This window comes from Magallana gigas, chromosome 6 (assembly GCF_963853765.1).
Source record: "Magallana gigas chromosome 6, xbMagGiga1.1, whole genome shotgun sequence".
Taxonomy (NCBI): Eukaryota; Metazoa; Mollusca; class Bivalvia; order Ostreida; family Ostreidae; genus Magallana; species Magallana gigas.
Genome location: NC_088858.1, coordinates 2,034,734 through 2,062,255, shown reverse-complemented (window position 1 = coordinate 2,062,255; position 27,522 = coordinate 2,034,734). Strand labels below are relative to the sequence as shown.

Below are 27,522 nucleotides of genomic sequence, written 5' to 3'. Positions count from 1 at the left end.
TAACACTGCCTTCTCGACATGAATATTGTTTATGTATGCCAAAATTATTTGTATCCATAAATAAAACATTGAGGGCAAAGACGAAACACACGTCATAACGAAACCAATTTTGAGTTCTAAAATTATAATTGGACAATGTCCGAACCCGACCCTGTCCCCATTTTTTTCCAGACACGAGCTGCACGTAGATTATTTTGATTGCAATAACCCTATTGTGACGAGTACCTCCATGTTAACCCGTGAATTGTGATATCTTGTTACTATTTTTAATCATACTTCTCTACCTTTCCATTGGGTGTAGTAGTCATGTGACGACATTCCCAAAGTTTCATCACCTTAGTTACATTTTTTAAAGTTTCACTTTGAATAAATTTGAAATAAAACAATTGTTGAAGTGTTCCTGTTCTTTTTTTTATTAATGAAATTCATTACTGAATTGAATGTTAACATGCGTCACACAATCAATTTTTTCCAATTATATTTTATATATGTAAATTTACCAAAGTATATACATCTAAAAATATATGATCATAGATACTTTTCTTAAATTACTTCTTGAAATTGATAAAAAATTACTATTTAAACAACCAGAGATAGCTGAATGAAATTGTCACGCAAAAACTATGTTTTTGCTAATGGATCTTCGCCTTTTATCATCAGACCGACAACATGTATAGCAAAACACTGAAACTAGCAATCAATAATTTAATATTGCTTTCACGTGATTAGCCTCTGGAGAAAAGATGGATATCATTATAATCAAGGCGACATTCACGTGTTGTGTCCGTTTTCCAGGTGTGTACACCCTGTAAAGTTTCTTGGCTCTCTTCTTCACACATGAAGACAAAGCGGTCCTCTCGCCGGCTGGCTTCCACTTCCATCGGGCCGAGACTCGCACACAGTTTCTGATTCCGATTGCCATTATTAGACTCCATAGATGGAGTCAACAATGACTTTATATCGTAATTAGTTGATCCCGAGCGACGAGGCAATCTATATTTTACTAGCACCATTGATGCCGCCATCCATCTAACTATCTGCTACGACAGCCAAAACTTAAATTGAAGCGTATAAAGGTATTGCCCATCGTTTACAGCTGGATCACAGAATGAACATCTGACGCTAGGACACACCTCCATGTAATAGGGAAACATTAACTAGTAATTGTTTCAGGTTTTTGTTTTCCATCGCATCAGATATCTTCTGCTGATATATAACTAGAAGGTATTCTGCAAAAAAAGATTTTTAAAATATTAACCACTGAAATCAGTCTAATAGTTGGGTTTTTTTAATAAATATTTTTTTAATAAACACTTTTTTTTTAAAAAATCAAGTATCAAAAGACTCTTAGTAGACTTGTGTTTTTCATACTTGACGGTCAGTAAACATGATATTGATTATTATCAGAAGACACCGGAAGTGTGGTTGCTCTGAATTCCTTTGAGTATAACAACCACGCAGAACAGCGGGAACCAGTTTTGTGTGAGTGTGTCAGTCAAGTACACATGATATAATCAGATCTATATACCTGCATACAATTACTAGCGTGGGGAACACACAGAAACGTATTAAATATAACCTTGGCTTATGTCAATACTTCGATTGATAGAGAAAATTGCCAAAGGTAGTTTTTTTCGAAAGTATTTTACTATCAAAAGCACACTTGGAAAGATATCAAGTAAAGGCTTCATATAGAAGCATGATAGGACCCTTCCTAACACCATGGCTCCTGCTGTAGGGCCAAATCTCAGTTTTGGACATGTGTTCTACACAACTAATTTTGTTCAATTATAATTCGTGCTTCCCTTTCAGATCAAATTAAAGGTAATGGTGGCAGAACACAGATCTTTGATACAGTATTATTTATGAAGTATCATAATAAATGCTTGGATATTGGGTTCTTTCATAATTTTTTTTTTTTGATATAGTTTAAATGCCAAGATACTGGTGATGATTTGGTATAACTATACAGTATTATGATACAATTTTGTGGTACAGTATTATGATGCAGTGTTGTGATATAGTGTTGTAATACAGTATTATAATACAATGTTGTAATACAGTATTATGATACAGTGTTTTGATACAGTTTTGTGATACAGTATTATGATACAGTGTTGTGATAAAGTATTATGATACAATGTTGTGATACAGTATTATGATGCTGTGTTGTGATACAATGTTGTGATACAGTATTTTGATACAGTATTTTGATACAATATTATGATACAGTATTATGATACAGTGGTGTAATACAATATTATGATACAATGTTGTGATACAGTGTTATGATACAGTATTTTGATACAGTGGTGTTATACAATATTATGATACAGTATTATGATAAAGTATTATGATACAGTGGTATAATACAATATTATGATACAGTGGTGTGATACAATATTATGATACAGCACTTGAAATTATTTGATGATATCATAATAAAAGAACTAGGAAATGGTAAGATGACAAAATATCATGATGCGTCATTATAACATTAATTTTTATAACGATACTGTAAAGGCACATATTTTCTTAGGGTTAAAATTTTGTTGCTTTTAAACCAATTACATGTAATATTTTGTTAGTCATATCATAATCTCTAAGATGTATCATGCATCAGCTCTGTATTTATGAATACTGTACTTGTGTTCAAAATTCAACATGGATTTAATTGTGTTGATTAATTCTGCAAACGAAAAAAACAAAATTAAATCCACAACGAATATTTCTGCTTCTACAATAAATCATGATACAGTCCTATATTAAATTGTGATACATTATCTTGATATTGTTTTGTGATACAAGATCAATATTATTACTTATTAGGTTAGTAACTGACTCACTACGGAAATATATTGGGTTGATCAATCTCATAGATGGCGAGGCGAAGCCGAGCCTTCTATGAGATTGATCAACCCAATATATTTCCGTAGTGAGTCAGTAACTAACCTAATAAGTGTTTTGTTTTCTCGAGGACTCTCAAGCGACATATTTATTCACAAATAGCGATGATCTACGCAAAGCCATGTACAAGATGCCTTACATCTCGTCCAATTTAACTCATTTTTAAAAACTCTTCAAAATTTTCAATCTCACCTTTCAAATACTCTTTCAAAATCTTTGCTTCACCCATGTTACTTACAATGTTTTGTTGCTATTCAATTTTAAGTGTTTTCACCCTTTCCTCTGCAGAGATTTGAGCAATTTCGACGCTGCCATTCTGTTCTGCTCCAGACAAAACAATGTGACGTCAATAATCTAAGGGCAACTACTCTAATTTTAAAGAATTTCAAAGGGCAACTACTCCAAATACTTTAAGAACTTACGGGATGCAGTTTATGTATAAAATACTATGAAATGTTGAAATGAGTAAGCGAAGCGTCGACCAATGACGGCCATATTGCCTAATATTATTTCTCACAGAACAAATATAGAGATATATGAGGCAATCACGTGCTATGTTTAAACCAATGAAAATGTGACATTTCAGTCCAAGGGAAAACAAACAATATTATGATATAGTTTTATGATTAGATTTTAAATTATGATACAGTAGTAGAAAACAATAGTAAGACATTATATTATTATGATATGACATTCACTTTAAAATATGTTACATATTGTTTGGACTTTCTTAAACATCATTAATGACAATGTCATTTAAAACTTGGAGAATGTATTTGGAGTTGAAAAATCTGACTCAAAGTTAAGAAATTGTTGAGCAAAGATAAACCACAAACAGTCAATTGCTCATACTCTTTCACCTTTTTTAAACATAATTTACACCCACCAATATTTTTATGATGAATTTAAATTTCAAAATCATGAACCCAACACAGGTTTTGTGTTTAGGGTTGGTCTGAGGTTCTATTGCGGGGACCAGCTAACAGTGCTGGTTATCCACTGGGCTGAATTTATCTTGGCACGGACGGTGAATTAGAAAACCTTTCTCATTTCTACACGTAATGTTTGCACAGACACAGGCATGGCTGTTGTTTCTTTTAAACTACCAAATTTGTCTGATTACCAGCTATTGAAAGTTGATGAATAATTAAACATTGTAATGCAAATTGTCAACAGAGGCACTTTACGCTCTTCCAGCAGTTTCGTAATAACGCTAAAACTAATTAATAAGACCATTCCTTATCTCTTTATTCATATTACTTCAATTTTGATTCATAATTTATCTTGACAGGGAATGTTTTGAAGGTGCTTACAAAACCCTAACATTGATGTAATGTTTGTTTTAATTGGTTACTAAAGTCAATTGTTGTCCATGGTTACCCAAGCAATTAATGACAATACTTCTTTGGGACGCTTGCAGTCGGTTCTGCTGAAATGACTGTTATCTAGTTAATGGTTTTATGGCAACATTTTCACTTTTCGCTACATCACTGCTCACATAACTTAGTGCTGTTGCACTTTTACAGACCTACAGTGAGGCAACTCAAACAACTACAATCAAGAGAATTTTCTGATTACAACAATGGGCACTATTAGAACTAATAACAATGTACTGGTAAAGGATTGAATTGGCATTCCAAAAATATCTCATCGCCATTTCCATCATAGTTTTTATAAGTGCTATCTGATCTAGGAATAATAAGCAATTATAACACCCTCCCCCAACTTTATCCCCCAAATAACCCCCCCCCCCCCCCCCAAAAAAAAAAGAGAGAGAGGGAAATATGTTATAATTCAATAATCTAATCAGCCTGTATCTAATCTATGAAAAAGAAAACACTTTGTGGACCCCACCATACAGTTATAAGCAGTAGAGGTTCTTTATGGACCCCACCATACAGTTATAAGCAGTAGAGGTTCTTTGTGGACCCCACCATACAGTTATAAGCAGTAGAGGTTCTTTATGGACCCCACCATACAGTTATAAGCAGTAGAGGTTCTTTGTGGACCCCACCATACAGTTATAAGCAGTAGAGGTTCTTTGTGGACCCCACCATACAGTTATAAGCAGTAGAGGTTCTTTATGGACCCCACCCTACAGTCATAAGCAGTAGAGGTTCTCCTGTGAATCTCCTGCAATGCCTTTAGCTATACTGTGGAATCATTATTGTTCGTGGGGGACCAATGTTTGTGGTTTTCGAGGGCAACCCTTCCCCATGAATTTACATCCTCACGAACCTGTACACAATCATTTGTATAATATTTATTAAAATTATCCCGATTACACTACCAACGAAATTAGGTCCCCACGAATCAGGAAAATTTTGGCTACCCATGAACATTGACCCGCCAGGAATTAAAATGATTCCCCATTATTATACCCAGCCCATTACCTTTGGTTGTTCTTTACCTATTCTTTACCAATGTTTACCTGTTTATGAGACCTTTGTTTTTTCACTAGTATACAAGTTGTCCTTTATTTCCATGCTTGACTGCACACAGCAATAGAGGATTGCATAGACTGTCCCCAGAGCCTGGAAATTTCCTGAAGAACAACAAAAAAATAATCACCATAAGCCATTTTTACATTATGTCATCATAATTCTGTAGAGAACAAGTTCAATTAACACACATAATATAATGGTTTCATCTCACTAATACATGGAACACCATTTCTAAATAATTACTGAGTTTTAATTAGGTTTCTAACCCTGTGAGTGATTAATTAGTGCAATGTGTTAAGTGGAGAAACTGAATACACATTTACATAGCTCAATTTTTCATTACATTTTGAAAGCATCTTTGTAAATTAGAAAATTGTATATTTGCGTGCTGTTGATACCCTAATCAACAGTTAGAATTAACACCTATTATGGAAGGAATCTCCCATAACATTTTACAATGGGACGACCAAATCCCATGGTGCAATTGTGCAACAGGATTAAAAATCTTGGGCAAGAACTGATCTCTACTAATAAGTCCTAAAGCTTTGACCTATGACAAACTTTTATCAAAATAATCACTGAAATACATTTGATCAAAATAACAGATCTAAAAATTTCAGAGCAATTATTTAGATAGTGGGGTTCAGGCTGAAAGAGACTAATCAAGTTATAGTACAAACTGAACAGCTGGATTAATTAGTACAATGGGATTAGTACAATGGGATTATATCTTAGGCAATAAGCATCATGACTTCTACTAAAAAGTACCAAAACTGATCTTTGAAAAATTTCTCTGTATTAAATTTGATTTAAAGATGAAAAGAACAGATCACAACAGATCTGGTAAATTTGGGGGTGATTCAGAGCACAAAGGTTTAACTGTCTGTTTAAACTTTATGGTACAAACTGAACAGATGCATGGTAATTAATATGAATGCATGTACAGGTTTATTACATGTATTTAATACAAGTAATTCAGGGTGTGGGCTTATGAATATGAAGTGAACCAATTAAGCCTGATGAACAAGTGAATAATTTGAAGTAAGAACTCATGGAGTATGAACCTGTGAAGGATGAACTTATGAACCACGATACTCACTTAAATAAACAGATTAGTGTATCAAACGATTTGAGGCAGAAACTCATAAACAGATCACTGTATGTGTGGATTAGAATTAAGGAGAGTTCTGATGCCTTGAACAAAGACTTTGATCTCAAAGACTCAAATTGGATGTGTCTTTGTAAAATTCTATAAATCAGAGAACGTAAATCGATTACATCTAACAAAGGCGAAAGTTACACAGTAATGACGCGATATATCAAACAAACTGTATTGTAAATCCAGAAAATGAGGCATTCAACATAAAACATGCATCTAAAGATCACCAAAGAACATTAAATCAATACGGAAAATTACAAAGTAGCTGAGGCCGCAGCTTGATATGATGTATTCCTTTAATGAAAAATTTCTGCCATGACAGTCAAGCCTTTAACTTTAAATTTGTGATGAACTCCAACCCTGATCCTTGGGAAATAAATACAGAGTAGCTTTGTACAGCTTCCTAGAAAGTGTCACCATTAAAGTAACAAAGCAGCAAGGAAACAATATCATTTGTATACCATCAGGTCCATAAATCTAAGTCAGAGCTCATTAAGAGGTCTTCTTTAATGAGTTTTTCTATAATTATTTTCATTAACCAAATTTAGCACAAAATTTAGGCCAAGTGTGACATCTGTACTTTATTTGATGTAGGCAAAAACTGGGGCTTCATGACCAGTTGTATTTCCTAATATAATGTCAGAATTCAATGTTCTATTTCCATACACGAGTATAGATCCAAGACAAATATTTAACTTATTAAAATTGTATGTCTGGAGACCATAATATGACTGCATAGCCAATAAAGTGATTACCAGGACAGCTAAAGTGCTCTGTCTCCTCAACCAATGAAGCCTGTAGTTTCTGGGATATCAAATTTATGCAATATCATGTTTAAGAGAAGGTTGGAACCATGATTTTATGGACACAGATTTTGCTGTATTCCAGTGAATATTATAATACAGAAGGAGTACATGTTCACATGTTTATCTTTTAAAAATATTCATTAAAAGGTGAATCACCTGAGAATTCCTGATACCTGAATACCTGAATTTTACCTGAAATTTTACCTGATTGGAAAGAGTCCAGATGATGCAAGAGTCTGCAGTGACTGAAGGACTACTTCAAGCATTGATCAAACATTGATTTAATGTTAAATACCAAGTTACATTCAGTTGAAAGTCCTAATTAATGATTAATTCCAGAGGACAACTAGTTCTGAGAACTACATCTTTAGAATTGTCAGGAAATAGGTTCTGATCCCAGAACTAAGACTCAAAGTAATATTTCCTTCTCTTTAATATGCACTTTTCATCCCCTTTGTGCAAACCCAACACAAAAAATAGTTTTCACAGTCCATAGAGTTTATCTTTTCCCCATCAGAACCCTAAAGGAGAAGGCATCAGTGAAATTGTTTACATCTTCATAAAAACCCAAATAAACTTGAGTTATTTGACAACTTCCACTATACAAAAGGTCCTTGGCAGACCACAAGCAGTTGATATCTGTGCTGTAATCTAAGACATCCTCTTTATCCCTGATATAATTATAGCTTAACCCTGATGTAGGGCCCAGATTAACAATGTATTATGACATCTTGTCAGCAATACATCCATTACAGTTTTACAGTTTAACACTCTCTCAACTTGTCAGGGAGTTTGTGTTATCTTCAACCAACCAGTGTCAAAAATCAGAAAGTACTCGGAGCAGCCAAATTCAGTGAAAGTGCCTTATTAGATTACCCAAAATAATAATACAACAGAGGCCCAGGGGCCGCATTGCTCACCTATGCAACAATAACCTTAACTGATTAGAACAGAATTAGACCCTTATTTGATCAGGGATTAGGATTTGAACAAATTTATATCTACACTACCTAGGGATGCTTATACCCAGGTTTCAACTTTTCTGGTCATAAGGTTTTTGAGAAGAAAATTTTCGAAAAATACTAACAAATTTTCAATAATTTTATTTTAACAAAACAATGACAATAACGACGGACAAGGGACAAATTTTGACCAGAAAAGCTTACTTGAGACTTTGCCTCAGGTGAGCTAAAAACATACAGGGGGCTATAGTAAATATAGATTGACCTTCCTAGTAACCTTGACAGGAGAATCTTTGGAGTAATACGTACAAATCCGCTAGGTAATACCCACAATTCTGCATCAATGAAATAATTGCCAGGGCTTAAAGTGAATCTAGAGTAATCAAAGCTATCCGCAATCTCTTTCTCTTAGGCATTTCAAGCCATAAAATCAACTTGGTCATAAAATAGCTCATCTGGCACAAGATCAAACATCTATGATCATTTAAATATTATGAGTATTTACTTTATCATCAATTTTCTCTAAACTTTATTTAATGTTTCATGGAAATACACAATGAAAAAAAAAATCTTCAGTTGATATTTTATTCAATCTACAATAACAAATAATGCATGTATATTTAGGGGATTTGTCTGTACATATGCCAGTGTTTATATGTTTTCTGTTTGCTCTGACTTATTTATTATACTACCAGTATTCAAAACCCCAACAATATTATAAAAATATTAAATACCTGACAACGAATAATATTATCAAACAAAATGTGTATATCTATTCAAAATCTGACAGAAATAGAATTCGCCTGTGTATATTTTCAGATGTTTCCTATAGCTTGAAACTCCTCTTTTGATTAGACAAAACTCATAGGACAAACATGACTGAGAAACCATTCAATATCAGCCAACAATTGAATATATACATTATGGGGGGAAAAACCTAACCCTAGAAATAACAATATTGAGATATTATTTCAAAATCAATCAAAAAAATGAAACTACCCCATAAGCTAAATCCAATCTATATGAAACATTTCCGATCTAATGTTGCCGACTCTCTCCTTTTAATGTCCACAGAGTTACAAAACCTGATACTGAAACAGAAGCAGCTTAGATTCCTGTAGTATCAACACCAGGAAGAGGAGATATCCTGGATATTCCAGACAGCCTACAAATCATTACTCATCAATTTTTTCCCCTGAAGGCCATTGAGAGTGGAGGCAGAGATGCAGTGTAGTTTTATGAAACTAATTTCTACAAGATGATATTCAATATCTTTTGGATATCAACATAGCATTAGATGAAAGGGACAAATTTTCAGGTCCTAGTGACATGAAATCTTTCAAAATAAAAGATCCTCAGAATGTATTGTGATTTTGTTGTATAATAAATCAGAAAATCCACAAATGCACGTTAATTAAAAATGAAACTAGGAAGACTTCTGCAATTATTGACAGGAAATTGAAAAATATACAACCCATCAAAGGCATGGTGCCACAAAGGTGAAACCAATTTTTAAGAAACCCAGTTTTTGCAATAAAAATCCTTATATAAGGTAATTTACCTGCTGTAGACATCTACTTTATTCATACCTGCTTACCAGGTGATATACCTGTTTTATACATCTATCTAAGATAGGTAAATAATGAATCCATCCATCATATTTGATGTACCTATTGCAGTCACCTGTGGGGGTGTGCCTGCTGTATACACCTACCTGAGGTAGTTTACCTGATACACACACTTACCTGTGGGGATGTACCTGCTGTATACACCTACCTGAGGTAGTTTACCTGATACACACACTTACCTGTGGGGATGTATCTGATGTATACACCTACCTGAGGTAGTTTACCTGATACACACACTTACCTGTGGGGATGTATCTGCTGTATACACCTACCTGAGGTAGTTTACCTGATACACACACTTACCTGTGGGGATGTACCTGCTGTATACACCTACCTCAGGTAGTTTACCTGATACACACACTTACCTGTAGAGATGTACCTGCTGTATACACCTACCTCAGGTAGTTTACCTGATACACACACTTACCTGTAGAGATGTACCTGCTGTATACACCTTCCTGGGGTAGTTTACCTGATACACACACTTACCTGTAGAGATGTACCTGCTGTATACACCTTCCTGGGGTAGTTTACCTGATACACACACTTACCTGTGGGGATGTACCTACTGTATACACCTACCTGAGGTAATTTACCTGATACACACACTTACCTGTGGGGATGTACCTGCTGTATACACTTACCTGAGGTAGTTTACCTGATACACACACTTACCTGAGGAGATGTATCTGCTGTAGAAGATGAACCCAACAGAACTCCCACCAAAGAAGCAAAACGCAGTGATGGCCGACATCAAGAATAAAGGCACAGCCAGGAAACCATGGAGACGACGAATCCACTCCTTGGATAAATACCGTCTCTGAAGAAATGCTCAGTATATTATCAACTTGTAGGGTAATTATGTGTCAAAGTACATGTTGCAACTTTTATGAGTCTAAAAATTAATAAATATAAGAAGGTAACTATTTGTACTTGTTTTTATATCTACATGATATCAGTTTAATCTGTGGAGCTAGGAGGGTGTTTGTTGTGGAACTTACTTCTGTGTTATAAACAACAGGGACGTCCAGAATGACCGCTGCTATCCTCTCCAGCACCACCCCCACAAAATTAAACAGCGTCCACAGGAACACATAGTACTCCGACCCGTGCCACAGATACACAAAGGTAAAACAGGCCACAGAGGCTGCGGTCTGTCTCAACACACCACCCTGGGATCCACCCAGTGGGAAAAAGATGTACCTAATTATAGTAACATAAAAACATGTATTTATTTAAAGTAACAGATATTACTAATCATATAATTTCAATTTCAATTTCAATTTCTTTATTAACCAATTAAGGGCCCTCAAGGGGCAACATGAAGACTGTTGACATACAACATCCAATGAACATAAAACATTCTATAAATATATACAAGAGGGAAAGAGCTGGATGATTGAAATAGCTAAGACAGACATGAACAATTAAATAGTATATATGTATATATATATATATATAATTATGTATGTTTCCATACATTCAATATAGTGTCTTCTATATATTTATGTTAAACACCATACATAAAAATGAACATACAAATCTGAAATAGTTTATCATATGATTGAAAAAATAAAAACCAATATTTGAATAGGAAATACAAATTAAGGCAATGCCTTTTGTAAAAATTTACAAACAGAGTTTAATATATCTAATTCTTCACAGTTTAGAATCCAAAATAATTTTTGTTTATCTTCTAAACTAGTAAAATGTTTTGCTTTAGATGAAATTAAATCAAATAGTTCCTCTCTTTCTTTTGTAAATTTGCTGCATTGGATAAGAAAATGTTCTTCATCTTCAATTTTATTAAGTGTACAATTTTTGCATATTCTTTCTGTTCTAGGTGTGTTATTATATCTGCCCGATTCAATAAAAAGTCTATGCGCTGATATCCGCAGTCTACAGATTGGCTTTCTGTATTCAGGTCTTAATATAGTTAAATACTTTTCCAGTCACAATATATAGTAACTGTTTACGAGTTGCCGTACATGTTTACCTTACTGATTCAGTTTTCATCCAACATATTCTGACTGCTCAAATTTATCAGCATGCATGTTTTTATGTTTACTTTGACAAAGTGCACACTTAGAAAATGACATATCATATTGTACAATGTTATCACTTTTGAATTATATCAGTCACTAATTGCAAATGAAATGATACACCATATAACAGTTAAAGTTGTAAACTGACCTAATAAAAGAAGAACAAAATACCTTTTAATAAAACTGTACATCCCTCTGTCAAAGTACCTAAATAAAAATCATGAATATCAAAATATTAATAAAAATTTGAAAATAATTAAGTCTACTTCAAAAACTATGTATAAGATCCATTTGCAACTTCCCAAATATCCAAATTTATGTAAAAAGGATCTATTAATAACTGTTAGGTCTGAAACTCACTTCCACATCTCTGAGTATGTGTAGATGTAGGCCACACATCGGGGACCTTGCGGGGGGTCCAGGTTCTCTAGGCGGGCCAGACTTGCCGGAACCCCGTAAAGGACCGTATACTTATTCATGAAGAACTGACCGCTCCAGTAGCCCACCCCTGCCAGGGTCCAAAGGTCAAGTCGCTGCATCAGGGCGCCATTCTGCTGAATGGCATTGAAGTACAGGAAGTGAAGTAGGAACTCATTGGCCATGCCCCAGAAGAGGACTCGGGCCACGCCAATCAGCAGTGGCCTTGTCTTCTTAGAACCAGGTGAACTTGGACTGTTCATCTGAAAAAAAAAAAGGAATATATTCACATTTGTTTGCAAAATAAAAAGAGAAAATATTCTTATTAAAAAATTATATCCTACATAGAATGAAATTCACATGAAAACAATATGAGCACATTACAACAGAAACTTACCTGTTTTCGAAAGAAGTTGAAGGTCAAAAGTGGCCCCGTGAAAAATAGGGGCAGATAGAAGACATAGAACAACAAATCTACAAATCCCTCCCCACACACTTGTGTCCCCAGAGGCTCTTCCTCATGGTGGGGATCTTTCTGCTGGGGTCCAGTGTTGTCAGATTTTATTTTATCGTTGTCTTTTCTGGATGGACTTTGACCTTTGACCTCTGGGAGACACTTTTCCAGACAGAAGCTGGAGTAGCGTAGATGGGTCAAGGCCAATGTGTAGACCAGCAGGTAGAACTTGCCGTCCTGATCCTTGCAGCACCAGTCTTGCTGTAAAAACAAGGCACCATGATTCATAGACATTCACAAAATTTGGGGTCGTTTTACTAGACACATGAATCTTGATTTTTTTTCTTTAATAAAAGGAAACCATATTTAGTTTCAGAATATAACCATTTTGAAAGTATGTGGTGCAATGCTGTAACTAGGGAATTGTTTTTAAAAAAAATTTTGTTGAGCTTAAACAAAATTATACAATAATCAAAAAATAATGCAACATGAGCACATGTAACATTTAAAATTATATTTAAACTTACCATGAGGGAGTATGTGAATTCTATATTCAAGGTCATGAGGAGGCAAAGAGAGGCAATCCAGCAAATGAAAAAAGATCGCGTAAATGAGACAATGTACATCGCCAAACAGTGACCTAGAAACAACAGAATGGTCTGCCAGCCCATCAGATACAGAAGAACACCCCCAGAGTAGGCTAGATCCACCCATCTCCTCATCTAATGGCAATAAAACAATCAAACTGTTTAAAGAAGAATAACTCTTTGTATCCTGTGAATTTTTTTTTTTGACAGCTACAATAGATGTGTTATACTTTGCAAAAATAATTGTCATCATACTCACCCAGACAAAGTTCCACTCTATGATTTTTGACAAGGCAAAATGTCCGACATAAAACGGCAGTATCACCCAGAACCACTTGAAGAAGTAGTGCCATTCATAGTTAGACACGTCCTAAACAAACAACAATCCCAAAGATATTCAGCTCATTGCAGAATACATACATTCCCATCTACATATACATGTAATTTAACATGTTTCTATAATTTGATTGTATTTAACCATTTCATAATCCAGACGATGTTACTTTATATATATTGCATTAAGTGGGTTGCTTAAGTCACACAAATGATGTCTTGATGATGCTTTAAATTGGATTTAAACTGTAAATGTTTCATGAAGAGAAAGTTAGAAAGAGTATATTTGACATTTACAATTGAATTGCTAATAGATTTTTTTATTACATATTAATAATAAACAATCATAAATCATTAATAAATTTAATTGTGGATTGAAAAGCTTTATCAAAATGTTTCAACCCATTTATATACTATAAAGATGGCTGTTTAAATCTTCAATATCTTTAATATCTTCATGCGTATTAGCATAAAATCAAATACAGTCAAACATTAGGACAGTTCTATGCTTTATATTGGTATGTTTTTGACAATCTAAATATTCCCCAGCCGTAATGACAGGTGGTTACCTTATCTGCTCCAATCCACCACCAGCCCCGCTCAAAAGCGTAGATGTTCAAAGCTCCGTCATATTCTGTAGACAAAACTTCTTGTTTAAACTTTATTTAACTGAAGACTTTTCTCCTTCAGTCTTTTTATATATATAAATGTCCTAACTAATAAGAACCTTTTTTGGTTATTAATTATTCTAACATCTTGAAATTTACCAGATCTAGTTTGATTCAATAGTTTAAATTTATTTTTCTTAGTAAGGCCTAACAAAAAATAGGTTTGTTTCCGCTTTCCCGACCGACCCCAACTTAAACCCGCCGACCCAAAAAATTTTTTCGAGTTTTTTCGTAAATTTCCGTTTTTCTCCGTTTTTTGTTAAAATTTTGTTTTTATCCAATTTTAAAATTTATTTGTGTCCTCTAAATTTAAGTCGTAAAAACGCTTATAGAACTTATTTAGATGTCATCAGTGTTGTGTAAATGTTTGTTATTTACAAATGGCATCACATGTCATGCCAATTGAGCTCGAGAAATGTTCCCACCAGCCGGGGAAAAAGTTCATCAGATCATTTAAACAATGACAACAAATACTTGTTTTTTTTATCTTACCCAGTTTAATAGATAAATGGTTTAATATGCACAATTGAACAGATGGAGAGGGGAAAAAAAAAAGATGAAAAAAAAAAAAGCCGACCTACCGACCCTAATTTTTTTCAGCCTGAAAGGGGAAACAAACCTATTTTTTTGTTAGGCCTAATTAGGAAATCGAGAGGAACATCTATACCATATATTATGTAAAATAATAAGTCCAACTCAAATGTATGACATATATCTTAATTAATATAAAGCTTTTCAAATGTAGTGTAATAGAAGAGGAGGAATACCCACAACTAGACTCGAACCTAGGACCTTCAGTTTAAAAACCAATGCTCTACCGAATGAGCTAAAGGGTTAACCCTGCACAAGCTAGTAGGAGTGTAGTAGTACTAAGCATATATACACATCTATCATATTCTTCCCCCTTTTTTGAGATTTCTATCCCCTAGAAATCTCATATGAAAGTCTTCAATCCACTCCACCTGGGTTATTTTGTTGGGCGCCCATGTAATAGAGAAATGTAATGTAGAAGAGGACGATCGACGACAACAGCTAGCCTCGAACCCAGGACCTTTCAGTAAAATGAGTTCAAAAACCAACACTCTACCAACTCAGCTAAAGCCTAAAGGGTTAACCTAATCTCAGCAAGATTCATTGAGACTGAAAAATTTTGATGGATCGTCTCTTCCAGAAGACACTTCCGTCAAAATTTTTCAGTATCAACGAATCTCCCTTGGACAAGGACATTTACCAGACCTCAGATTGCCGACTTCAATGGTTTGTGTTTTTGGGGAGAAGTTTTGTTACCTCTAGAAGCACTGTAAACCAGCCATGTGATGTAAACTACAGCACTGATGTGTACTGTCCTGTAGAACAGAACCTCCGGCCACGGCAGGGGCTGTATCCGAGCTCCTCGAGGCATGGCGCTACCAAGTCCGAGAAAAAAAATGATATATTTAGGATGTCTTCTTAACCATTGAGCAACTGTTGAAGAAGTTTTATGCAGTATAAATGCACAATCAGATTTTCAGGTAGTTGCTTTTTTTCTACACACCCCTGTGGTAGGACTTTCCTCGGCCTCGTTACACATGCAAACCCTCCCAATTTTGAATATGACAATAGATCCACTTACCGATTCAATGTCAAATGCAGATCCTTAACATGTTATTATGCGCTTTGTATCTCCAATTGAAAGGAAACAGAAAACAAGGCATGTTTAAATACTGTTTTAATTCATGTTGCGTACTTTCACTTTGTCAAAGCATTTTTTACCTCTAAAATTGAAGAGCTATTACCGCGAAATTTGAAAAGTTATCTGTGCTGCGTTCAAGATCGTAGCAGCTAGCCTAGCTGCTAGGTCGTAGATATCTAGGTCTATTGAACGGACCGCTAGGTCTCAGATTTGACTTTGGAAATATTCAACTAAAGACTAATTACATCGACCTAATTGGTTAATTTCAAGCGGAAACATACATGTTAAAATTTATTACAACTTAAAAGATGAACAAAATATCAATAAGTAAATAGATTTCATGTTAAGTGGTAACTAAGGTGGCCATCTTGAATTTGATGCTTAGCATAAAATATTTAGGCTACGAATATCTACGTAGCGGCTAGGCTAGCTTTCCGTTCAACTACGTAGCCCTACATAGCAGCTACGATCTTGAACGTAGTCCAGCAAACACATAAATATTACGTCATGTGTTTACTTATATATATACACAGAGACAACCATTCACCACCTGTTTTGTCGTTTACTCAACTGTACTGCATCTTGGATCTCCTGCATCCTTCAAATGAAAAATAACCAAAGAACCAATTTGCTAAATTAACTTTAATTATTCATTTAGACAAAGAAAATATTTTGTAAGCAACCTCTCCAAAGTAAGCATAAATTAGGAATATACTGGAACTACATATATTTAATATACACTGTAGAATCCCCAATATTTGTGGTGGCTCAGTTTTCATGGATTTTGAGGGTAAACTCACCCATAAATAACAATCCTCAATAAATTATATTTATGAAAAAAATATCTCTATTCATTATTCATTTAAATTAATCCACCAAATTATGTACCCAAGAATGTGTAAAAATAATGACAATTCATAAAAATTGCCCATTGATAATTCTAACGATTTCATAATAAATGTTGGATTGTTTCTGTGTTGTTTCAGAAGATGGCCGTACAAGCAGCACTAAACCATGAAGATTTAATTGAGTGACAGTTGATTGTCAAATAACTTTAAACAAATCATACACTTAAATCTAGTACTGTGACAGTGTAAGTATAAAAATAATCATCCCACACAAACATTATGGGGATTTCAACATTTGGTATTGCTATTCAACTAAAAAAATTGACAGAGAAAAAGGAAATCAACAAAACCAAACTGTAATCATTTGAATGAATTCAAAGTAAATAGTGCAAATAAGATGTAGCATAAATCTGATTTTATAAGGTAAAATCTTATTGTGTTCATAAACTTTTTTAGTTTTAAAACAATACCTTATGAAGAAATAGAATTCAAAAGTGTCAAAAATAATTTTATCACAGAAAAAAGCAGCACACTGTATTATACAGTAAAGACCGATGATAAAGCACTCCTTTAATAATATATCACGAGTCATTATTTGATCCTGGTCCATTACAAATTACACTCATTCTCCTTCTTCTCAAGTAGTCTGTCATCACTCAAACATTAAATCTTTGCTACCTCCTTATAAAAGTACAGTTTGCTTGTTTATAACAGTATCAACACTAACACTAGTTTATATTATAACAAAGAGAAACAAACACTGATGACGGATGTTCTTTTGATTTGACTATAAATGTTGAGCACAGGTCCCTCATATATTGACCAGAGCAGCAGCAGCAACATTGCTTTAAATGCATAAGCAGCAAGTCCTGGATACTTTAAGCTGTTTATTTGTCGACTTCCTGGAACTTGATGTTGTGTTCAGAAAGACGCTGCAGTAGAGTTGTGTCCTGGAAAGCCGATCCGGGAGCCAGTACACCGCCCCTGTAAACAGAACACAGATACAAATGTAGATATTCTCAGAAAAAGTACACCGCCCCTGTAAACAGAACACAGATACAAATGTAGATATTCTCAGAAAGAGTACACCCCCCTGTAAACAGAACACAGATACAAATGTAGATATTCTCAGAAAAAGTACACCTCCCCTGTAAACAGAACACAGATACAAATGTAGATATTCTCAGAAAAAGTACACCTCCCCTGTAAACAGTACACAGATACAAATGTAGATATTCTCAGAAAAAGTACACCTCCCCTGTAAACATAACACAGATACAAATGTAGATATTCTCAGAAAAAGTACACCCCCCTGTAAACAGAACACAGATACAAATGTAGATATTCCCAGAAAGAGTAAACCACCCCTGGAATTAAAACACAGACAATGGAAAAACCTGCAATCAGCATTATACAGTGGAACCTCAGTTATCCGGACGCTTTGGTTCCCAAGTCCGATCGTCCGGATAGGTGAAGCGTCCGGATATCTGAAATGTGTCTATTGTTGTCATGAATGATAATGTATTTGTATACAATGGCTCCCAGTTTTGATATTAGGTTTTATTTGCCTTTCATTCCATATAGCAACATGCACATGCTAGATCGAGTTTTCTGTCGATATGAACGTTTTTAGATATAAAGAACTCTGCTTTATCTTATTATTTTGTCATGAAATATTAACCGGACAATAATGATAACCGTATCTAGCTAAATTCTTTGTGTCCAATTGTGATATGTGTGTGATACACTGCAATTTTCCATGAAAGTGATTTGGGAAGTCAGTGTGTTTATACAAGCTACTCATGAGAATCTAGCACGTAAAAAAGGTGGGAAACTTAATTGACAGGGGTAATCTTTTGTACTGAGTAGGATATCATCATATTTTACCGTCCGGTTAAATGAAGCAGCATTAGTAGTAAATGAGTGTTTTGTGGTAAAAACAGACCGTCCGGATCCGGAACGCGGAATTCCGGATAAATGAGACAAAATAACGTATAAGAAATCTGTTCCCAAATAAAATTGTCCGTAAACTGAAGCGTCCGGTTATCTGGCGTCCGGATATCTGAGGCCCCACTGTATATCTAAATGTTGACTAAGAACCTCATAGATTAATATGGATATATAATTTCAAAGATGCATTTAACTTTCCAAAATCAAACAGCTATAAACTTTTTTGACTTACTTTCCGGGGAGTTTTTCCTTCTCCTTCAAAACAACAACAGCTGCCTGGACCATGCAGATTGGAGTGGTCACATATCCCACCTCTGGAAAACATGGTAAACTTAGTAAATAATGATAATGCATTCTGCACAAGACAAACATGTACATGTATTTGATGTTTGATGTTTTTAACTAAAGTAAAACTCATTTAGTACGAACACGGATATTGCGAATTCTTGGATATAGCGAAGTTTTTTTGAGTCCCCGGTAAAATTCTTAAGAAATATTTGCAAAATTTTATGGTCATAACGAATTTACGGATTTAGCGAACTGAATTTGAGTCCTGTAGCAGTGAATAATAACGAAATTTAACACTTTTATAATGAATTTGTTTACAGTTAAAAAATTATGCACAACCATTTAACATAATAGTTTGAATGAATTTTTTTAGCATAAATTCTTCAGTTTACAATGCGATTTATAAAGGAATCAAAAGAATGTATTTTCATTCTAAGCCTGAATTAGCTAAAAATTGTAGTCTGGTTAAAAAAACATGTATATAGTGAATTCACTGTATGGTTAATATAATGAATTCGTTATAAGGATATAACTAATTACTGATATAACAAAGTAAATCCATTAATCCCTAGGACATCGTTATAAAAGAGTTTTACTGTAACTTTTTCTAAAGATTTAGAGAATTATATCTACTCTTTGCCATTATGTCAAAAATATAGTTGATATATGATTGATCTATTTAGAAATTTCTTAGAAACTATGGACTCCTTGAACTGTCACTATACATGACCTAAATTCTGATGACCTCATTTAGACTGACCTGGACCAGTGACCTTGGTGATTTTAACTGTGTCTGGAGGGGATTGGGGTTCCCCTTCAGGGAGGGATTTCCAGCCTTTGGACACAAATGTCATGGAGAAGCTACAGGTTTCAATCTACATTAAAATATCATGTACATAATCCAGTATCCATTGGAAATTTACATGTAAATTTATTGGAAATATGTTTTCATAATGAAAATCTCACAAATGGACATGATTTAAGCTGTAAAGGAATTAAAACTGTAAATTTACAGACAACAGAAATATGTTAGATCTTTCTGTGTTTGTTTAATTCATGTAGAAGCAATTGAATATATAACCTGTTTCAAGGAAGGGCCCTCAGGTTTGAACAATCCAGCAGTAAAAAAAGAAGAATACTGAAATCAAAGTTGGCATAAAGGTTACCTTAAGTTTGTTGAAAAAGTACAGTAAAACTAAATTGAAAAAAGCCATTTCAAATATCACTTCAAATCTTTTCTTTGAAATTGTTTTGATATGGCTAATAACTCACTCGAAGGAGAAGTTTCCTTGTGAAGCTGAATTTAGTCATGATCCCAAACAGCAGGCCAAACCAAAGCAGGCCGAAGACGGTCAATATGCTGTCATAGCACACATAGGGTTGGTACTGAATCTGAAATAGAGCAAGCCAAAAACAGCCAAAATTCTGACATAGCACATGTAGGGCTGGTACTGAATCTGAAATAGAGATTATTACAATAAGGGTCAATACAGCATAAGCATTAAACGCTGATACTGAATCCAAAGTGAGACAGGTCAGTGTAAAATTGAAAGTTTGGGATAAGTTGTCATTTTAAGTGAGAGGTTTTTATTCTACGAGGAGGATGTCATTTAACTGGTTACATCATGAGTCACATGTAAGTAGTTGTTTCATGAGAAGAACTTGTTCTAATAACTGAATAGTAAAATTCACCGCTTTCTCCTTCCTCTGACTGAAATTGTACCGCTGGGACCGGTAGACGACGGACTTGTCACTGCCCAGGAATGGAGCGGTCCACTTCTTGTTGACCTCATTCTTAAACAGCATCCCCCTGAATTAAAGGATTAGAGGATCAATCACTGCTTCCATTTTTAATTCACCAATTCAATTGTTTTTCTAACTCTTCTTCATTTTTCCTGACCTGCCAGGCCTAACAAACAATTTTTGAATAGAAACCATTCAAACTACATCACATTGTCAGGTATGGCATTGTCAATATGTGAGTTTACCAAACAGGTATTCAAGAGCTCACAAGAAGAAAATATTTTCTAAATACTTCTACAGGATATAAATCAAGTGATAGCATTGGATGACCTAGGTAGTGGTTTACCTTTTGGCAATTTTGTACTTGGGGGGAGGGAGGGGCTCGGGGAACAGGGACTTCCTGATGGACTTCAGTTCCCCCTCGTTCAGGAATCCATATATGGCAGATTCCAGCGTGCCGTTGTTGACTGCCATTCCGTGGGGACCAGCATGCAGTTCAAGGTAACTTTCAACGGTGTTGATCTCACCTGTCAATCAAAAGGTCAATCAACCCAGGTTATTCTCAGAAGTGTCAATCAAGTAGATTCAGTGGATGATTTAATACAATGCTACATAATGAGCATTGAAAACGTATTACATTTCACTTACTGTAAACGTATTATAATTGGGGTGTACGATATTTGGCAGAAATTACTTTTTGAATAAATTGGCGTGGATTGGAATTAGCGTAATCCTAAATGTGATTATTCTTATATATACATGACACTGTATGCATGGCATTTAGCAATGTACTTGATTTAGCGGAAACCGCATACCGCCAAAAACAATAAATAGAATACACAGCCAAATGTAATAAGTTTACATTATATCACATTTACAATTGTTTGGTTCACCATTATAAACAGTAACAGTTAGAGCTGATCATAATCAGGTCAAATCCTAAAGACAAGTAACCTATCACACCTCAGCACACATTTCAAACAATTGTACAATGTACGGTATCTGATAGTTCATATATTATCTCAAACTCTTAAGAGATTTTGAAGGTTGGGAAAGGTTGATTTTCTTTTTTCATGCACATCAGCACCAGTATTCAAATGTTATTTAACACAGTATTAAAAGAAAAATAATTATGAATTTAATACAACTCTATCTTCTACTATTAGAGGAATCAGATTTTAGAAAGGGGGATGTTTCATGCATTATTATCATCCAAGGTTCAAACAGTGGGACTTGTAATAACAAAAGTAACAAGGGGTGGTCTTGATTTCACATTGTTGTCAGCCACTAATTCCACATGCTTCACTCCTCACACAGACTTACTCCCATCTACTAGTTTCACTGCCCTTTGAGTGACAGTACACTATGACTTTGATCTTTGCTACTCCTGAGTGTGCTATAAACCAAAACCAAACAAAGAATCTTCTTTCAATTATAAAGTCACAAACATATACCCGGTACAAATACTGGTACTTAGATACTCAAAGAGCATTTGCTTTTGGAGGGGGGGGGGGGGAAATAAATGATAGAAGAAAAATATGGGCTAAGGGAGGAGACATGCTTTTTACACTCCTCTCACTATAAATCTCCCCATTGAATTTTGTCCTACATGGTATGCTAAAACTATTTCCTGTATTTTTTTTATTAAGAAAAAGCTAACTTAATCTATGTGTACAAAAGGATGATCTACCTTGAAGAGAACAACATCAATTATCATTTTCAATCATTCTCTCTTGGAGTAAATTGCTTATTAGTACTCTAATCATGTCATTAGGAATAATTTTAGACACTTACCACATAGATTCATAACAAGGGCTATAGAGGGAAATTAAATAACTTGAATAATAGATTGATCTATATCATCTTACACTATAATAACTACAAATGAAGTGTTTGAAGTGAGGTAACTTTGTAGTAGGGAGAGGGCTAAAATAGGCTGTGCCTGCTGCCTAATCCCATTCAATATATTATATTGTATAAAATATAGTTTGAATAAATAAGTAGCATTGTAGTTTTAGCAGTATGAAAAGTTTGGATACCCAACCTTGGAATTTTTGCTTGGCGTGGAGAATTCCCGACTCTGCAGGGATGCTGTCAAAGCCACAAGCACTGATCACAAACACTCCACTCTTCTCCGCTTCTCCATTGTATTTCAACTGCATTTTCTCAATATACTGTCAGTAAAAGTCCACAAATAAATTCTGGTAAATAATGTTAAGCAGTGTAAAGCATCATCTATAATACATCTACTAACAGTTCTAATCATTCAACTAAAAAAAAACCAATACTCTTGTACATGTAATATAATATGCCATGAATTATGAATGTTTTAAAAATATTTTAACACATGATGAATATTAACAAATTAATTTCAAAGTGACATCATCTACCAGAATAAACAAATATATTTTAGTTATATTTGTGTGTACATTTTAAAGGAGGTACCAATACCAGTGAAGAAAAGAAATCAAATACAACATACAGTATATGTGAGCCAGTGTCTGTGTGCTAAATAAAAATGTAACATTTTGCACTAAAATAAATCTTGTCAAACTTAAAACAAGAGGCCCATGGGCCACATCGCTCACCTGAACAGTTCCTTGTAACATTCTATTTCCTAGCATATGTTATTTCTATTTTAAACTTTGAACCCCTTTCTGGGGCCCCAGTATTGGTCTGGGGTTTATGGTTGGCTTTAACAACTACACTAGTTGAGGACCCTTGCATTATAATCTCAAACTGTAGCATTGTAGTTCTCAAGAAGAAAATTTTTAAACATTTTAGATATACATTTCTATGTTAAACTTTGAACCCCACTTGAGGCCTCAGTATTGGTCTGGGGGTCTTGGGGCCCCAGTATTAGTTCGGGGGTCACGGTTTTACCAATTTAGAATCTACAATTAGATTTTTAAACATGTTCCCTCCTATCTTTTTATGTGAAACATTGAACCCCTTCTCCTGGAGCCCCAGTATCAGATCGCTTCTATAATTTAAATTTTTCATTATTTGAGGATCCAAGTAAAGTAATCTCACAAAGAATGACATTGTAGTTCTCGAAAAGATTTTTTTATTAAAACATGTTTCCTATATATTTCTATGTTAAACTTTGAACCCCTCTTGATGCCCCAGTATTAGTCCGGGGGTCATGATTTTAACACTTTAGAATCTACAATTGCCAAGGATGTATGCATAGTAATATCCCAAACTGTTGCAATGTAGTTCTTGAGAAGAAGATTTTTAAACATTTTTCTTATATATGTTAAACTTTGAACCCCGCCTGGGGGCCCAGTTTTTGCCAGGGGGTCACAATTTTAACAATTTAGAATCTTCACTATACATACAAGCTTATGTATAAATATTGGCATTTCTGGTGCAGTGGTTCTTGAGAAGAAGATTTTAAAATATTAATCATATTTATTTCTTTGTTAATCTTTGAACCCCGTTTGGAGCCCAAAATTTAGTACGGGGTCATAATTTTTACAATTTAGAATCTTTACTATATATACAAGCTTTTGTGTAAATATTGGCATTTCTGGTGCAGTGGTTCTTGAGAAGACGATTTTTAAACATTTTTCCAATGCATTTCCATGTTAAATTTTGAACCCCGCCTGGGACCCCAGTTTTGGTCCGGGGGTCATGATTTTTACAACTTAGAATCTTCACTATATATACAAGCTTTTGTGTAAATATTGGCATTTCTGGTGTAGTGGTTCTAGAGAAGAAGATTTTTAAACATTTTTCCAATGCATTTCCATGTTAAATTTTGAACCCCGCCTGGGACCCCAGTTTTGGTCCGGGGGTCATGATTTTTACAATTTAGAATCTTCACTGTATATACAAGCTTTTGTGTAAATATTGGCATTTCTGGCGCAGTGGTTCTTGAGAAGAAGATTTTTAAACATTTTTCCAATGTATTTCCATGTTAAATTTTGAACCCCGCCTGGGGCCCCAGTTTTGGTCCGGGGGTCATAATTTTTACAATTTAGAATCTTCACTATATATACAAGCTTTTGTGTAAATATTGGCATTTCTGGTGCAGTGGTTCTTGAGAAGAAGATTTTTAAAGACATGCACCCTATTTTCACTGTTTCGTAATTATCTCCCCTTTAAAAAGGGTTGAACCCTTTATTTTAATAATTTAGAATCCCCTTTTCATAAGGATGCTTTGTACCAAGTTTGGTTAAATTTGGCCCAGAGCTTTTTGAGAAGAAGTCAAAAATGTGAAAAGTTTACAGACGGACGGATAGCTGCAATAATGTAGCCCTCTCCCGATTTTTTTTTTTCTTTTTTTTTTTTTTTGGGAGAGGGCTACAACTCCCTAGGATCTCTGTAATGGTGCAAGTGCGGGAGTGATTCACTCCCGCAACGATTTCGTCTCAAATCGTTTATAAATGACAATAACATTTGCATTTCTTACCTGAACTCAAACGTTGTAGATGTCTATGGCATAAATTAATCCAAAAATATCAAGTATAGTCCATATATCGGTTACTTTTCGTGTATGTCAACAACGAAAGTTGAATTTGTCCGCCATGTCTACTGACCTTGACCGGTTTTATTTTGGGACAGCCAATGAGAATTCAGGAGCGGATCTTGAACTGAATATAGGAATTCCCCTATTATAAACATAATTAACGCGGTAAATATGAATTTTCCATTATATACCATTTCCTTAAATGATGTTTTAGTGATATAACGAGGTAAGATCAATTATTTACACTGACATTCACGTTATCAAGCCCATCAAAACTCCAAGCGTACATCCCATAAAATCACGCGAGAACTGTCATGGCTGCTGAAAAAGACGACTGGTAAACATGCTGATGTGTTTTATCTGGTTTTGATTTATATACGATTAATTTGTTTAACCTGAATTAAAAAATCATTTTATCTCAAGGAAGACAAATATAAAATCGATCTTTTCAGACCGAAGTCAGCCGCATTAAAAACTTAATTTTGCACCATTACGGAGATCCTGTGGAATTGTAGCCCTCTCCAGTAAACATCAGATATAAAAAATCGGAGAGGGCTACATTATTGCAGCTAACGGACGGACAGACAGACGGACGGACGGACGGACGGACGACGGACAACGGGTGATCAGAAAAGCTCACTTGAACCTTCGGTTCAGGTGAGCTAAAAAAAAAAAGAAAATGGTTGACAGAATTGGGTGGTTTACTCACGGCTGGTTCCCCGCTGATATCCAGATGGTTGGCTCCCCCCTCTACACAGGCTCTCACCACCTGCTCGCCATAGAAACGATACTGAAAAATTAAATGTAAAACATACTGAGCCCAGCCTCAAGTTACAAACAGTCAGGTATGACTCAATGCTCTATTTACTTCAGTGAGATTATATATTTCTATAATTTTCTTCCTTTTTTAATCTAAAAATGTCACTTCATGTTGATTGTATACTTTTTATTTCTTTTTAAACACTTAAAAAACAATTTACAACAAATGATCGCTGACTGAGGAGAAATGCGTGCTTCACTCACAGGGCCCACACAATTCAGAACAAGTTTGGCTTGCTTTGCCATCTGCAGTAGTGACTCATCACTGGATGTGTCAGCTATTATAATGGGAGTCGCCTCCAAATCATTGCCTGCAAACAAACAAAAAAATAACGATGCAGCTGCATCACAATATCAAATCTGAAGTTTTGAACCAACAAACTTCCACTGTTCATAGATGCTACACAAAACTTTGTACTTGGCCAGCATGCAAACCATGCATTGCTTGAAGTTTAAACTGATCAACGAAACTTTAGACGTTCACATTGCGCGATTTGGGCAAGCCGGCAAAATTGTTTATATGTGTGTTACCTGTCCTTTTGGAAGCTTTGCTGAGGACCTTTTGGATTTTTTCCATGGACCGACCTGACACCGCCCATGTCAGTCTCTCTGTCGGGGCCACCCGGGCTACTTCTTCAACCACAAACTGACCGGTGAACCCACTGGCACCAAAAATGACAATGTCATACCGCTCGGTAGCCATCATCAACAAAGTCCGTGTCTGCTTAATTTAGTGTCGTTTTCGTATTAATACGCTTTAAATTTCTGCGTTGTTTGCACAGTAAACTGCCCTAAGCCTAAGTTCGAAAGTAAAAGCCCAACCTGCAACCCGAGACCTTCCGAGAGAGAAAAATCAACAGAGACATTCCGAAATGCCACGACACCGCGTTTCGGTCCCGAGACGATTCGACACAAGCCAAGACGTATTTACTAGTACTTATAAAAAAAAATCTTCAAAATGTAACCATTACGGGCATGATTCCCGAGTAAACGCTGTCAACATTTGATTATTTAAAAAGGCTACTCATTTAGCTGTAATAATGTAGCCATCTCCTATTTTTCCCCAGAAAACCTCAGATAAAATAATCGGAGATATTGTAGCTATTGCTCACTATCAAGAAGAACCATTTTAACAAGAGTTTTGGCTTGAGATAATTTAATTAGATATGCATGTATAAACATCAATTTTGATTAAACTTATGTCTCTGTTGCGCATCATCAGCGTCCAAAAATGGATAACCGTGAATCCCATGCTGATTCAAATTCTCTTGCAGAGAGTTTCAAAACAGCTGTAGCATCTCCGTGAATTTGCTGGACC

At 35.0% G+C, this 27,522-nt stretch overlaps 2 protein-coding genes across 5 annotated transcripts; both read right to left on the bottom strand.

Annotated features, from left to right (window-relative positions):
* Nucleotides 1–386: 386 nt before the first annotated feature.
* On the bottom strand, nt 387–16,569 carry LOC105329333 (protein-cysteine N-palmitoyltransferase HHAT). Of its 4 annotated transcripts, none has more exons than XM_034469196.2 (12): nt 16,023–16,181; nt 15,698–15,816; nt 14,312–14,376; nt 13,669–13,779; nt 13,350–13,544; nt 12,766–13,083; nt 12,312–12,631; nt 12,123–12,158; nt 10,908–11,109; nt 10,582–10,726; nt 5,339–5,452; nt 387–1,229 (listed from the first exon to the last, which is right to left on the bottom strand). In XM_034469196.2, the coding sequence occupies exons 2-11, from the start codon at nt 15,810–15,812 to the stop codon at nt 5,343–5,345; spliced, it is 1,617 nt and encodes a 538-aa protein (XP_034325087.2). In that variant the 5' UTR covers nt 15,813–15,816; nt 16,023–16,181; the 3' UTR covers nt 387–1,229; nt 5,339–5,342. The 4 variants fall into 4 exon arrangements, with proteins under 4 accessions (XP_034325087.2, XP_065945276.1, XP_065945277.1 ...); XM_066089204.1 differs by having other exon boundaries at nt 15,698–15,820; nt 16,024–16,164; XM_066089203.1 differs by lacking the exon at nt 387–1,229 and adding an exon at nt 2,400–2,689 and having other exon boundaries at nt 16,023–16,569.
* A 140-nt stretch (nt 16,570–16,709) lies between these two features.
* Nucleotides 16,710–27,056, bottom strand: LOC105329334 (saccharopine dehydrogenase-like oxidoreductase). The gene is made up of 11 exons (XM_011430532.3): nt 26,736–27,056; nt 26,409–26,515; nt 26,095–26,175; nt 22,956–23,085; nt 21,258–21,438; nt 20,861–20,978; nt 20,441–20,560; nt 20,250–20,306; nt 19,929–20,043; nt 19,113–19,194; nt 16,710–17,914 (listed from the first exon to the last, which is right to left on the bottom strand). Exons 1-11 carry the CDS (start codon nt 26,908–26,910, stop codon nt 17,818–17,820), a joined length of 1,263 nt encoding a protein of 420 aa, XP_011428834.2. The 5' UTR covers nt 26,911–27,056; the 3' UTR covers nt 16,710–17,817.
* Nucleotides 27,057–27,522: the final 466 nt, after the last annotated feature.